General features: G+C 43.9%; 1 protein-coding gene across 1 annotated transcript in view; it reads right to left on the bottom strand.

Moving 5' to 3' along the window:
* Nucleotides 1-4,445: 4,445 nt before the first annotated feature.
* CCDC3 (coiled-coil domain containing 3) overlaps nt 4,446-15,682 on the bottom strand; it is a 71,460-nt gene continuing 60,223 nt past the window's right edge. Inside the window, exon 3 of the mRNA XM_063134292.1 lies at nt 4,446-6,093. Within this exon, the coding sequence (XP_062990362.1) occupies nt 5,818-6,093 (276 nt within the window). The 3' untranslated portion in view covers nt 4,446-5,817. The remainder of the gene's footprint in view (nt 6,094-15,682) is intronic.

A 15,682-nucleotide genomic window follows, 5' to 3' on the forward strand; every position in this document is an offset into this window, starting at 1 on the left:
CAGGTTTCCTCCTCCTGTGTCTCCAAGTAGGGCTGGAAAATAATCCTACCTGAAACCCTGGAAAACTGCTGCCAGTCAGTGTTGACAATACTGGGCTAAATGGACCAATGGCCTGACTCAGTATAAAGCAGTTTCCGATGTTCCCATAATTCTAGCAGCCTAATATGGAGGGAAGCCTTTTCATTGTTGCTATTGTTAAATAACTGTAAGTTGGACATCCTTGCCAATGTACTGCAAATCACCGAGGAAACTACTACTAGTACTTCCTGCCAGCTCTTGTTCTATGTAAATGGGCCATCACGACTAACCCCACAAATATCTGGACGTGCACGCCCATTTCCCAATAGTCTTGCCCCTAAAAAAGGAAGAATTTGCTGGAATTGGATGTGCACAGATACCCCTGCATCAAATGTATGGAACTACAAGAAAGGCGGGAAGTCACACAAATGATCCTGCTACCAGAAGGTATACAGAAGATTGCCAGTTTAGTGAATGTGTGAAGTAGCCCTTTGAAGACAGAATATCCCACTATTAAGATGACCATATGAAAAAGAGGACAGGGCTCCTGTATCTTTAACAGTTGTATTGAAAAGGGAATTTCAGCAGGTGTCATTTGTTAGGGTGACCATATTTGGGAAACCAAAAAAGAGGACACCTAGTGTGTGTGTGGGGAAGCAGCTTTCTGAGTCCTGCAGAAAGTACGTTATTTCCCCGCCACCTTAAAGAACCCGATTGGAGTGGAGGAGGGGAAAGGATTTCATTCTGCATCACCACCATCCACTCCAATGGCGGCCTTTTCTATAATGTCCACGAATGACCCACTTTCCCCTTTAAGACCTCAATTGGAGCTCGGGGTGGGGGAATGATGTGCCTCAAGAAAGCATGTCATTCCCTCCTGCCATGCTAATGGCAGCCTTAAAGGGGAAGGTGTGTCATTCCAGGACATTATTGAAAATTATAGAAAATCCCCCCTGACACCATGGAAAGAACAAAAACCAGGACAAATCCGGGGAAATCCTGACAGTTGGTCACCCTACATTTGTATATATGGGGAACCTGGTGAAATTTCCTCTTCATCACACCAGTTAAAGCTGCAGGTGCCCTACCCTCTTTTAAATCTGGTCACTCTAGTGTCGCTCCTGCAGCTTTAACTGTTCTGATGAAGAGGAAATTTTCAATACAACTGTTAAAAATACAGGAGTGCTGTCCTCCTTTTCATATGGTCACCCTACCCAGCATGCAATGTTCATATTTTATTTTCCTTGCCTTTGCAGCTTGAAGAGAATTTGCTCATAACAAGCTATCATACGGTTTTGTAAATAGATCTTGTATACCTTCCTTTTTTCAGTCTGGTCATAGAGTTCAATAAACAGATTTGGCTTTGGCTTTCACAGATGGGGATTTAATTTAAGTACAGGCCCTGGCAAATTGTCAGTGTTACTTTTAGCTGGGCTGCGAATGCAAACCTTTGTCCTAAATTAGGCAAGACGGTGTATAAGTGTTAGTGTACAATAAATACTTTTTTTTAAAGGGGTAACATTCAGAGCAGATACCTCTTCCTAAATTTTCTTTCCTAGCTTTCCATGGCATGCTATCTTAAACAAGCACATTTACCAAAGAATTCACTCTATGCTTTGAAGCACCGTACAGAAAGATGGCACTCTTATCAACCACCAGGAAAGCTGCCATAACCCAGATCTATTTATCTGGTACTGTATGTTCTAATTGATTTCAACAGCCTAATGAAGAAGGAATTGCCCAACTGAAAACACACACCAAAATGTTCAATTAAAACTACAACAACGCTCACTTCATACTTTATGAAATTAGATTGCAGCAGATATACAATAAAAATACGTTCTATAGGATACATAGGAACCGCTGTCTATTATCTTTGCGAAATCATGGAAGACGGATGAGGTGCCGGATGACTGGAGGAGGGCTAACGTTGCCCCTATCTTCAAAAAGGAGGAACCTGGAAACTACAGACCAGTCAGCCTGACATCCATCCCTGGGAAATTTTTGGAGCAGATTATAAAGAAGTCAATCTGTAAGCACCTTGAAAACAATGCAGTGATTACTAGAAGCCAGCATGGATTTGTCAAGAACAAATCCGGTCAAACTAATCTGATCTCATTTATTGATCGGGTAACCTCCCTTGTGGACCATGTGAATGCTGTGGACAAAATAAAATATCTTGAATTCAGCAAAGCTTTTGACAAAGTGCCCCATGATATTCTGATTAACAAACTAGCTAAAAGTGGGCTAGATGGAACAACTATTAGGTGGATCCACAGTTGGCTATAGAATCAGACTCAAAGAGTGCTTATCAATGGCACCTTCTCAAACTGGGGGGAGTTAACGAGTGGGATATCGCAGGGCTCAGTCTTGGGCCCAGTGCTCTTCAACATTTTTATGAATGATTTGGATGAGGAGGTGCAGGGAACGTTTATCAAATTTGCAGATGACACAAAATTGGTTGGGATAGCTAATACCCTGGAAGACAGAAACAAACTTCAAAGTGATCTTGATAGGCTGGAGTGCTGGGCTAAAAACAACAGAATTAACTTTAATAGGGATAAATGGCAAGTTCTACATCTAGGAAAAAGAAACCAAATGCAGAGTTACAAGACGGGGGATACTTGGCTCAGCAATACTACAACCGAGAAGGATCTTGGAATTGAGCCAACAATGTGATGTGGCTGCAAAAAAAGCAAATGTTATTTCGGGATGCATTAATAGAAGTAACGCTTCCAAATCAAACGAGGTATTGGTTCCCCTCTATTCAGCAATGGTTAGGCCTCATCTAGAGTGTTGCATCCAGTTCTGGGCACCACACTTGAAGAAGGACGCAGACAAGCTGGAGCGTGCTCAGAGGAGGGCAACCAGGATGATCAGGGGTCTGAAAACAACGCCCTATGAAGAGAGTCTGAAAGAACAAGGCATGTTTAACCTGGGGGAGACATGATAGTACTCTTCAAATACTTGAAAGGTTGTCACACAGAGGAGGGCCAGGATCTCTTCTCAAACATTCCAGAGTGCAGGACATGGAATAATGGGGAAAAGTTAAAGGAAACCAGATTCCGGCTGGACATCAGGAAAAACTTCCTGACTGTTAGAGCAGTACGACAATGGAACCAGTTACCTAGGGAGGTTGTGGGCTCTCCCATACTAGAGGCCTTCAAGAGGCAGCTGGACAACCACCTGTCAGGTAAGCTTTAAGGTGGATTCCTGCATTGAGCAGGGGGTTGGACTCGATGGCCTTGTAGGCCCCTTCCAACTCTACTGTTCTGTGATTCTATGACATATATATGTATAATCCACCTTAATTTTAATGCCCAGATGATATTGGTGTTAACTGTACTGAACATAGTGGTGTTTTTTGTGGCGTTGGTGCAGCCTGAATTGAAGTAAGTTAGCTGTAGACTGATGCAATGTGTAGCTTGTCAGACTGCAACCTGGACATCAGGCACTATCCTGCTTGTGGGGTGTGGGGTGTGGGATAAAACTGGAGTCATTGTGATTGTTACAGCCACTGAGAGAGGAATGCTGGAGAAGGGATGAATGGATGAATGAAACAGGAGTTACAGTGCAAAATCTCAGGCCTGGCCCTTACTTATTCGCTGTAAGAGCTTTCAGCTACAATACATTACTATTATTTTTTCGGTGTTTTGGCCCTGCCCCTTTTGACTTTGGCCCTGCCCACCACAGAGATGCAAGGCCCCAAAAGTGCTTCTCTGAAGTATAATTCCGCCGTAGGGCTGAAAGACATTCAATACCCTCGCTTTAAAGGTACAGCTGAAGCAATTCCAAACTGCTGCCTGCTACGGGTCCCTGCCCATTCATCCGGGAGACCACCTCCAGTTCATGGCTTTCTGGCTGGGAGAGCCACTGCTTGACGAGATCTATTTCAAATCAGAACTCTATAGCTTCCTGGCTGACAAATAATAGACCTGTGTATTCTCGTCTTCTGAACTCTTCGACAGCCTTTGAAGCCTCTCCATCCCAGCGTGGAAAATGTTCTCGCTGGAGCCAAATGATCTGCTACAGCTTGAAAGGGATCAGATCCAGATGGCCTATAGCATTTTCAGATTTATTTTACTTGCAATTTAGGTCTGTACTAACCAGACTGAATTGTAATTAATTAGCTGACATACTCAGAAAACTCTTGCTGAATGGTTCTCCCAGCTCAAAGTCTGCTTGCAGCCAACGTTATATCAAACCAGACAGCTGATGGGGGTTTGAGCGTGCCTTGTGAGTAGCGAGCAGAGGCTGTCCGGAAAACCTCCATCCTACCTTGAAACAGAGAATCCAGGAGGCCTTCCGCCATCTGACGCAACCCATATATATCGGACTACAACTCACATCAATAGCTATGCTGGTTGGGGATGTTGAGCCTTGTTATCCAACACATCTGGAGGGCACCAGGTTTGGGAAGTCTGATCCAGAACAAGAAGCAGTTTGAGCCATGCTTGAAAAAAGAGCTTTGTGCCATTTATGTAGAAAAGGGAATCACATATTTCTTTGCATGTTTATTTAATGATACAGGACATTTCAGCTTATTCCTACTAATTAGCACTGAAGCTAAGCTTCTCAGAAATAGCTGGGAGACCAATACAAACAAACAAAATGCTCTTTAAATTATTTCGGTTAGTATATTTCCTTCAGAAAGGTGAACGTGGTTGACTGCTGAAATGACTGGAACAAATGCGAACCCCTTACCATCGTTATCAGCGTCTTAAACAATTTTGGATTTTAGACTGAAGAGCAATGATACAGGCTTTAGAGACCAGGGTGGGTTTTCTGTGTAGGAAATTACGTTGGCCAATATGTTTAAGAAAAGTTGGATTGCATACTAGAAACGTTGAAGCGATATGGAAAGTCTGCATTTTTATTTGGCATTAGATTCCCTTTAAAAGAAGAAAAACATTATGGGGACTATTTCAAAATCTGCCAGTCGGCATCTTTGGCTGGAAACCAGATTTTAACACTCGTCATCGGCCACTTCCAGATATGATGGAAATCATTGCATTCATACTGAGACTTCTATCAACATGGTCAAGACAGAATATATAACCAGAGTGCCAAGCCATAAATGTGGGGCCCAAATCAGCCCTTCTGGGGGTCCCCAAAAAGGCTCCCTTCCCCCACTTCCTTTCCCCTGACCTCTTGTTTGGTTGTTCCCCCACTTTTGCATGGTTTTCTTTCCAAAGCCAGTAAAGAGCTCTGGCTAAAACATGCTGATATTTTGGGCCCTCCCCCTTTTGCCCTCAGCCCCGCCCACCCCTGCAATGTGGCCCCTGACAGCTTCTCTGAAATGGGATTTGGCCCTCGGATTGAAAGAGGCTTTGCACCCCAATATATATCCTTGTCTACACTTAGACCCTGCTCTTCTTTGGGAAACTCTGACCAGCTTACATGCAGCTCCTAGGTGGACTCCCACCCAGGCACTGTTCTGGCCCCAGCCGGATGCTCTAATGTTGGGGGCTTCCATACCATTCATAGGGGCCTGAGTATCTGCTTATCAAGCCCATATCTGATTTGACTCCAATGTGACCTTTAAAGAAGAAAAATAGGTTTTCTGAAGACAGTTTTCTCCGGTCCACATTCCCTCTATCACCCCATCAACGTGGATCTTTTCAAATCATGTTTAATGGAGAATTGAAACGGATGTCTGTGTATCTCGTTCAGCTTCACACACAGCAGCAGTGATGGCCAAGGGGCCTTGAAGTCATCGTGTCCCTTTTCAATTGCAGGATGGTGTAAGGAGGAAAGGTGTATGCCGTGAAGTCATTGCCCGCAGTGCCAAACTGGGCATTATACCTTAAGGTACGTGGCATGAGAGTTTGCTTGCTTTAAGGAGTTAACGTGCGGGACCTGGCTTCCGGTGGAGGACAGCTTCTCGCTGAGCTTTCGGTTCATCAGCTCTACGTGCCGGCTGTTCTTCCTGGCTTGCCTGAGCGACCGCTTGACTTTCTTCACGCGGTCTCGCAGTTGCTTGTTGCGCTTCTCCAGGGTCGCCACCTTTTGCTGGAGCTTCTTCACGTGGTCTTCCTCGTCGAACAAGGCTTTCTGGACTGATGAGCACATGAGCTGAAACGACAGGCACACATGGATGCTAAACAAACACAATTTCAAGATCAGATTGACCGGAGGGCAATGGTCTTGCCCTGGCTGCTGATATTCTGTTAGGTTTTTTTAAATTAATAATACTATTTTACTTAATACCAGCGATCAGACCCAGCTTCACATGGCTTCCAACAGATACAGCAAAGCCTTAAATCACACTGGAGTTGGGTACATTGTGAAGCCATGCCCACTGACACCCCTAGGCACAGCCCCTGTATGGTATGTCCCTAAAGCCTCCTGAGTTGAGGGGTCTATGCACTTCATTCCCCCGTATAATGTGGTCTCTCAGCCTAGTGATCTACCTTGGCTTCAAGCTATATGGCCTGCAAAGCTATGTACTGGTTAGGAAAGTCTGCCCCTAGCGAATGAAGATATTGCTGCAGGCTTCAACCGTATTGGTACATTAAAATTGTGTTTGACAAACAAAATAACCCCATGGTGCAGACCCCTAGGGTCCCTTTAGTACACATGCCAAGTTTCAGGTGTCTTGCTTTCATGTTCTTGGCACTATGGCACTGACCGATGGACGGATGAACACACATCCTCTTTTATTATTCTGGATATCTCACTTTTACAGGAGGCTCCAAGTGGTCTCCTTCCACATTTCTGATCAGGTGCTCCCAGTTCATTCATTGAGTCCACAAGCTGCTGGACTGATAAAACTCCCTGGGCACCAGGAAGAAAGGAAGAACTGAGCACATGAGGCTATAGCACATAATTTTCAGCAGCCTTCCCCAACTCTTCCCCATCAGAGGTTTTGGACTCCATCTCCTATCAGACCCAGCCAGCAAGGCCAATGAGAAGGAATTCTAGGAGTCATCATTCAAAAAATCCGGCAGGCACCTGGTTGGACAAGGCAGCTTTGGAAGATTGGAAAGTCACGTCTGTATTGGTCAAGAGACTCTGCAAGGATATTTAGGGCGCAATCCTATAGGGATGGCTATAAGCCTCCAAGTTCGAAGGCTTACGGCCATCCAGTGCAGAGCGGGAGGAGCCTCTGCATTATAGCTAGACAGGCTTTTTCACCCATCTAGCTAAAGTGTCAGGGCAGGGGATGAGGCTGGAGAGGATTGGGGGATACAGTATAAGCCCTCCCCTCCCTTCCCATAGAACCACTCCCATTCTCTTCCCTCCAATACCGGAGAGGGGGAGGGGGAGGGGGAGGAGAGCTTGGATTCCTGGGTCCAAGGTCAGAGGGCTGTCTCTGACCTCAGATCCAGAAATTTGAACAATCCAATGCCCCCTCCCCAGACAGTGTCTATAATTGGGCCAGTAACAGATAAAGCTTTTTCAACCCTATCATTAGAGGAGATTCTGAGGACAATTTGAAAGGTTAAAAAAAATGAGCTAATTAACAAACTTCTAAGATGACAGTAGTAATAAACATATTTAAGCAAATACACCAACACAGTACCAGGCACATCAATGCATTAAAACAGTCACCTCTGCAGCAACCCACTGTGGTGACTCAGGCCATAGCTAGACCTAAGGTTTATCCCTGGATCGTCCAGGGGTCAAACCTGTTCATCTAGGTGACACACAGGGGATCCAGTGCCCAGGCAGGGGTGATAAACCTTAGGTCTAGCTGTGGCCTCAGTCTGTTCTATATTGCTTTTGAATATAATTGTCATGTGAGTAATTTCTTTCTCTGTTTTATTTTACATTTCTCAGGCATGTGCACTGTTGGTATCATGTTAATAATGGGGTTTTTAAAATAACAACAACAACAACAACAAGAGTACTAGTAATGATTTTAGTTCAAGGCCAGACTGCACATTACAAGAAACACCGAGATGCCACTGAAAGTGATTTGGCACAGTGATCCCTGCATCAAATTCCTTCCTTCTACCTGGTAACATATAGCAAGATTACCCTGGCCATCATTCAGATGCCATGATAGTCAACAATGGGTTAATAGTCAAGTCACAGTTGGTTATTTTGTGGGCACTCCCCACATGATCAGCGAAATAACCAACTGTGAGTTAGTTAAGCAACTGTGAGTGGATTATTAATCAACTCTGTGTTGCCTAACTCGTCCTCCTCTCAGTCCTCACGCTTGTATTCCATCATCCCTTGCTGCTGAAAATAGAGTTCTGTTGGCTTGAAAAATGTGGCAGCCTCCACTTTGACCGCTCTTGCCTAGCAACTCTGTAGCCAACGAAAATATCCAACGGTGCCCTCCACACGATACAATAACCAATGGTGGTTTAAATAAACCACTCTGCACATCATTGGATATTTGTGTGGGTTATTTTGGCCAAATAATCCACAATGGGTTAAAAAAATCCCACCACACGACAAGATAACCCACGATGGGTTAAACAACCCACCATGGGTTATTTAACCCATTGTGAGCTATCGTGTCACCCCAACCCAGTCCCTGAGTCTTATTGTCATTAATGAGGGTGCACATTTCCCCACCCCAGCTCCCTACTCTACATCAATGTCTGGCAGAAGTGAAGAAATGCACAACATGATGAAATTAGGACAGGGAGAAAGTTTTATTTCATGTTTTAGAGGGGGAGAACTCAACACGTGGATACCATTTTCAGCAGCAGCCCTCTAACGCTTGTCTTTATGTGCAGTTCTGGATTCAAGGAAGGAAGGAAAAGGTACATGATAATCTGATCCCAAGCCACTAAATAAAGGATAATTTCTTTCATACAAGTTCTTTCTCTTTAATAATAATAATAATAATAATAATAATAATAATAATAATAATAATAATAAATTTATTTATTTCTTACCCGCCTCTCCCTTTGGATCGAGGCGGGGAACAACATTAGAACAGGAATCAATACAACTTAAAAATTCTTGATTTTACATTGATCTGGATAGGCCTGCTGGAAAAGGCTAGTATTTAAGGCTGCCTTAAAATCACACAGAGAGTTAATTTTATGAATCTCCTCCAGCAGGCCATTCCACAATCTGGGGGCGACAGAAGAGGTCCTCTGGGAAACTGATGTCAGCCTAGTTTTAGTTGACTGAAGTAAGTTCACCCCAGAGGACCTTAGTGTGCGGGGCGGACTATATGGGAGAACGGGATTGTAACTGAAAGAAGTGAAGGGTTCAAAGTTGCTGATTACTATGGGACCTCCTTGTCCTGCGATGTACAATGCCATCATCATGAGAGGTGCTCTGAGATGGTCTATCCCCTGCCCTATGGATCACTTAAAGCATGGATGGAGAACATGTGGTCCTTCTGATAGTGTCATACTGCTGCTTCCAGCATGTCTCACCATTGGCTATGCTGGCTAGGGCTGATGGAAGTTGTAGTCCAATTACATCTGAAGAGACCACATGTTCCCCACCCCTGACATAAAGTTTACACTTGTATTGCATTTTGTGTGATACAAAATTCTCCCTCAGATATCCCTTTGTATTCCATTGAGAGGTGATCTTGACTTGTCTGTAAATGCAAGAAAATGAGGTAGTCCGGAGTTCTGGGGTAGTAGAACGGAATGTCCCACTTTAGACTGCAGATGGGAAATAAACTGTTAAAGCTCCTGTATTTGAGTAACTCCCAGCACAGCAAAGAGTAGGTTGGACTACAATATTCCCCTCATATACTGTACGCTTGTTTACCTGCAGGGAAACCTCCACCCACCCCCAGGAGGCATTCAGAAATGTGAGACATGCAACTGGAAGAGGTATTCTCCACTATGCTACCTTTCCAAATCCAGGAGAGCATTCATGCTCACTTATTTCAATGTATTGACCTCTGCACTGTTAAATGGACAGTTCAATAAGATCCCCATTAACCAACATCTGTATCCATGTGGAATGGGTGCTATAGAGTCAGTCAATCATGTACTCCTATTCTGTAAATATGTATAAAGAGAGAGAAGCTGATTTCCCCCTTATTAAGACCTCTCCCAGGATGACCTTCTGAAGAGCTGGTGATATTCTGTCTGAAGGATGATTCATCCTATGCCACTGAGAAGGTTGCTAGGTTCCTTCTTACTTCAATGCAAACAAGAGACCCCATTTCAAAATGTACTGGTTTTATTTAATTATTACTATTTGTATTTTTCTTTGAACAAAATTGTGCATTGTCTGTGACCATAATAAACAATTCATACCTCACCTTACTCAGCTGTGTGTATAGGCCATGCTAGGCATGCAACACGAACCAAGATGGTAGACTGTGGTGGTAGAATTCTGGGTCGTACCACTTCAGCATTCAGCTGGAAGTGTCATTTTCTGGATTCTGCACCACGTTTGAAAATCAACACCAACAAGCATTCTGCAGGACTAGCACACAGGGGAAAGAACTACTTCACTCTCTAGAGCAGCCTTCCTCAACCTGGGGCGCTCCAGATGTGTTGGACTGCATCTCCCAGAATGCCCCAGCCAGCAGCTGGGGCATTCTGGGAGTTGTAGTCCAACACATCTGGAGCGCCCCAGGTTGAGGAAGGCTGCTCTAGAGAGTCCATTTGCCATGGAGTGTTCAGTTCTCAGCATGACCAGCAGATTAAAAGATTTTTTTAAAAAAAACCCTCACAGGGATCATGCTTGTGTTCAATCATGCAAATGTGGTTAGTTCTTGGTCATTCTCCAGAATGTGGTTAAAATTCAATATAATTCTGACCACATCCAAAAACATTCCTGCTATTAATCTGGTGTCTCTTAAGACCATGAGTTTATGCTTCCCTTGCTTGGAAATACATTTTCACCGAAATAAACGAGGCTCACTTTCAAGTGAATATGTTCAGTATCAGCCAGTACATTTGTTTATTGTTTTGTCACCTTGACAATATTAGTCATGGGGCCAAAGTTTGCGGGGGGAACCCCTCTTCCCATACAAACCAAGCCAAGACCATTTGAAATTTGGGTCTGGGGTAAATTTGCCTTGCATTCAGTTTGCTCACCACCACTGTCTGCCAACATGCCCCATGGAAGCTTGAGCAAGTCTATGGGCCAGATGCAATGAGTGGATCGTGGGAGTCTTGTTGCTGGATACTGCCAGCCAGTCAACAGTGGACATCTTTAGGGTGTTTCACTTCCAGGTTAGGGGATGTGTGTTAGTTGGAAGCCAGTCTAGAAAATTCTACTAGCAAGTCCTTATAGTAAAATGTTTCTAGTGGTCTATGCACACTATGCATATTGTGGACCTTTAGCTATTGGGCAGCGTAGAAATGTAATAAATGCACTCGATTTGGGGGGATAAATTTGGGAAAGAATGTATGGATAGCATGTTATATAGTTTTGTCAGTAGGTGGTATTGGACTTAGTTGTATCCATGTAGAGTCAGGAGTTCCCTGTAGCTGTTCTGTTCTTGTTGGGGGGAGAGGGGAAGAGAGAGAGAGAGAGAGAGAGAGAGAGAGAGATCTGATGAAGTGGGCTATAGTTCATGAAACCTTATGCCAGAAAGAAAATGTTAGACTTTAAGGTATAACAATATACTTTGTTGTTTTGTTGCAACAGATTAACATGGCTATCCTCTGGTAATTCATCCTGACAAGGGTGTCCTTGAAGGCTTTAATGATAGAATTCTCTCTCTCTCTCTCTCCCCCCACCCCGTGTGTGTGTGTGTGTGTGTGTGTTGCACAGTTAGTATATTAAGTTGTATTGGACATATGACATGTTAATCAAGTTTTGTGTGGGTGTGAAAACCGCTGCTGATGCTGCTTTAGGGTTAGGTTAGGTTGTTCCATGTTTTATTTCTCTTCTCCTCCTGCCACCCAGCCTACTTACAAAGCTCTCAGAGGTTCAGACCCAAATCTAAATAAACCAGTAAGCTGTGGTAATGAATAGTTATATGTGATTATGTCTATTTTTCATTCTCTGCTTTGTAATATTTTCTAACAAGCTGAAGGGGTTGAGGAGAGGGAAATGTTCCCTCGTCTTGGAAAAGCAGCAGCAGCTAACAGCGTTTTATATACAATGGCCCATCAGAACTGCCATTCATAGTGGATGACTCTGACTGAGTCAGTCTTATTAATCTGCTCTGAGGATTTGCTAGGGCCTAAATTCTCTGTAGGAAATGCCCCATCCTAGCCACCCCTGGAGCTGCTTTTGAAAGCAAGAGCCAAGGACATTGTGTGCTTATGCGTGTGCACATATGCAAGTGTATCAAACTCTATTTCAAGCCATGTACAGGCATCTGAATCGGACAATATTAATTTAACCACCACCACCCAGCTCTCAATCTGCTGCACTAAATACCCATATACTGTTACGATAGAACTGGTCTTAAGAATGACCATAAGCTGTTCTAGTTGCATTCTGATTTGGGTAAAGCAATGGGCTGAAGTGACTTCTGTGATCTCTTCTGCCCACCTGAGAATGAACTAACTTCATCCTTCTTTTATTGATGGATGCCAAGATGCAGAGCCTCTAGGCCAGGGAGGTTGTATACCCAGCCCACAGAGCCTCCTTGGATTCCTCCAGGAATCACCAGTGTTATTGCCAATCACAAGCTGGAGATAACAGGGATTCCCCTGCATGCGGAGGGAGGCCTTGCCAGGAGGACTGCTGAATAAACGATCCCCATAAGGATGACGCATGAAAGTGGAGGCTCAACTGATGCTGGGACAAAGGAGAAATGGGTGGGGGCAATGGTGTTAGTGGGCATCTCCACATAAACTGTCATTATGTCAACCAGCCCAGGGGGGCGGTGTCAGTCCCCTTCCCCATTCTGATTTGTCACCTCTGTGCTGAAGGATCACATTCCGGATACATGGGCCAAACTGTTCTCAAGATCAATTTGATGTTTGCATAGGATGACCTTTAGGGAGAAGACAGAATTACATATGGTGCAGTTTTGATAATGCAGGCAGAAAAAAGCTGCACCTGCTGCGATGTCCTCTTTTACAGATCTATTATAAGTATAGCAACTAAGGCCATAGCTAGACCTAAGGTTTATCCCAGGATTGTCCTGGCATCAAACCTGTTCATCTAAGTGCCACACAGGGCATCCAGCACTCAAGCAGGGACGAACCTGGGATGATCCTGGGATAAACCTTAGGTCTAGCTACGGCCTAAGTCTTCTTTTGCATCAGATGCCCCTACATTGAATATCCACACTGAAAAGGTCACCTGTACTGGCTTCAGAATGTAGAAAAAGCAGTTGTATAAATTAAGAACATAAGAAGAGCCATGCCCATGCAGGATCAGACCAACGGTCCATCTAGTCCACACTCTGTTCACACAGTGGCCAACAAGCTGTTGACCAGGAACCCACAAGCAGGACACGAGTGCAACAACACCCTCCCACCCATGTTCCCCAGCAACTGGTGTATATAAGCTTACTGCCTCTGATACTGCAGGTAGCACATAGCCATCAGGAATAGTAGCCGTTGATAGCCTTCTCCTCCAGGAATTTATCCAATCCATGGATAAATGGATTTATGCCATCGCTACATCTTGTAGTAATGAATTCCATAGTTTAACTATGTGCTGTGAGTGAAGGAGTACTTCCTTTTATCTGTCCTGAATCTCCCACCAACCAGCTTCATGGGATGACCCCTTTGGGTTCTAGTATTATGGGAGAGGGAGAAAAATGTCTCCCTGTCCACATTCTCCACACCATGCATCGTTTTGTACACCTCTATCAGGCCTTCCCTTGGCCTCCTGTTTTCCAAGCTAAACAATTGCAGCAGTTGTAACCTTCCCTCATTGGGGAGAAGCTCCAGCCCCTAGACCATTTTAATTGGTCCTCAGTCTGTGGTTACTGTGTGTGTAAGAAAACAGGAGTGGGGAGAGAGGGACAAATGACTCTAAGGATAACACCCATGATGAGAAGACTAGCCTGCATTTACCTGGGCACTCAAATAAGAAAAGTATCTACTAGATGGGTACACTAGGCAAAGTATGTCCCAATTTTTGTGAACCGCCCAAAGAGCTTCGGCTATTGGGCGATATAAAAATGTAATAAATAAATAAATAAATAAATAAATGGGCTATATGTTAAAACACACAACACACCAAAACAATAAAATACTTAACAGTCAACTGTTCGAAGCACTTTATATAATTCCATAATTCTTACAACAATTATGTAAAGTAGGCCAATATTTTTTATCATGCCTGTGTGCTGTGGTTCTATGAGGAGCACTGAAAAAATATTGGGTTGGAATACAACGTCCTGAAAACCTTGGCATTCGTTTCTAAAAAGCACAGCAAGTTTCTGGCACTCAGATATTCTTGAAATTGCACGAGCAGCGCCTGCCCCAATCTCCAGAGTTGAAGTTGTGACTGAATAAGTTTTCCCCTCGTTAGCAAAGTAATAATAAATGCAAAATAACCTCCTCCTTGAAGCACAATAAAACAAAATGGCAAAACAACGACAAGCAAAATAAGGCATGCTCGTGACTGTCCACTCACGGAGGTTTGTGGGTCCTTTTGATGACATCATCAACCTCCTGCACATCTCCCGCACCTTCCCCCAGTAATCCTGTTCTAAAAAAAACCCTGGATATCCCGATTCTTCTGAAATATCATGGGATTTCCTACCGTGTGCTGCCAAAGTTGCACTACAAAGCACCCACTAGAGGCTATGAGGGTCATAGAATCATAGAATAGTAGAGTTGGTAGGGGCCTATAAGGCCATTGAGTCCAATCCCCTGCAGGAATCCACCTTAAAGCATACCTGAAAGTCTTGAATTATAGACCATCCGGTTGCCCCTCTCTGCCTGTGTAATGCAGCCCATTATAATTGCGCAAGACAAGCAGGAAGCAAAGTCCCATAAAGCAACACAATTTGCCCTTAATTTATTATTTATTTATTTAGAATATTTATAGACTGCTCCCCATTGAAAAATTTCGGAGCGGTGTACAAGATAAAATGAAAATAAAAACAGAATAAAACAGTTAAAACAAAATTTAAAAGAAGCAAAAACAGAAATTCCAGGTTGCATATTAAGGAAAGGCTTCTTACAGCAACAACAATAATGCACGTTTGCATACATTATGCAGGTAACAGATATCCACTTTTTTGATAGATGTTTGGATTGCTTGGACACAGACTTTTAATTTTGTTAGCACGGCACATACACATCTGATTATTGCACAAGGAGCTGAGGGAGGTCTAAGGTTCAGAATTAATGGTTCGACAAAGTCCTGAGATTAATTTTGGACCCGTGTTGTTTTTGCAGCTCACATCTCCACACTACGCTAACTCTATAATGACAGTCAGTGAATGATTCCTGGGCAATTCTGGGGAAGGGGGAACAACATGCACGAATCTTCCATTTTCACGCTGCCTTAGCAGATATTATTTGAGTTGGCACGAGGCCGTCCCTCCTCCCTAAAAGCGCCCTGCCAAGAACTACATGCCAAGGAACAGCTCAGCCTGTCCTGTGGCATGGAGGGTGGGAAGCTGACCGCCTTGATACTGGGGCAGCGGGGTGGGGAGGGATGAAAAGAATGTAACTAAAATAAAAGGCTTCCGAAGGAGGAAAATGGTGAGGTAACCTGAGGGCAGACTTTTAGAGAAAGCAGCAGGCACAAGAGCACATTTCCCAGCTGTAAATCACAATAATCCTCTGCCACTTTGCTTGAAGGAAGGGGGCTCTGGCAGTCATCATACATACAAACAGAGAGAGAGAGA

This window comes from Elgaria multicarinata, chromosome 9, assembly GCF_023053635.1.
Source record: "Elgaria multicarinata webbii isolate HBS135686 ecotype San Diego chromosome 9, rElgMul1.1.pri, whole genome shotgun sequence".
Classification (NCBI taxonomy): domain Eukaryota; kingdom Metazoa; phylum Chordata; class Lepidosauria; order Squamata; family Anguidae; genus Elgaria; species Elgaria multicarinata.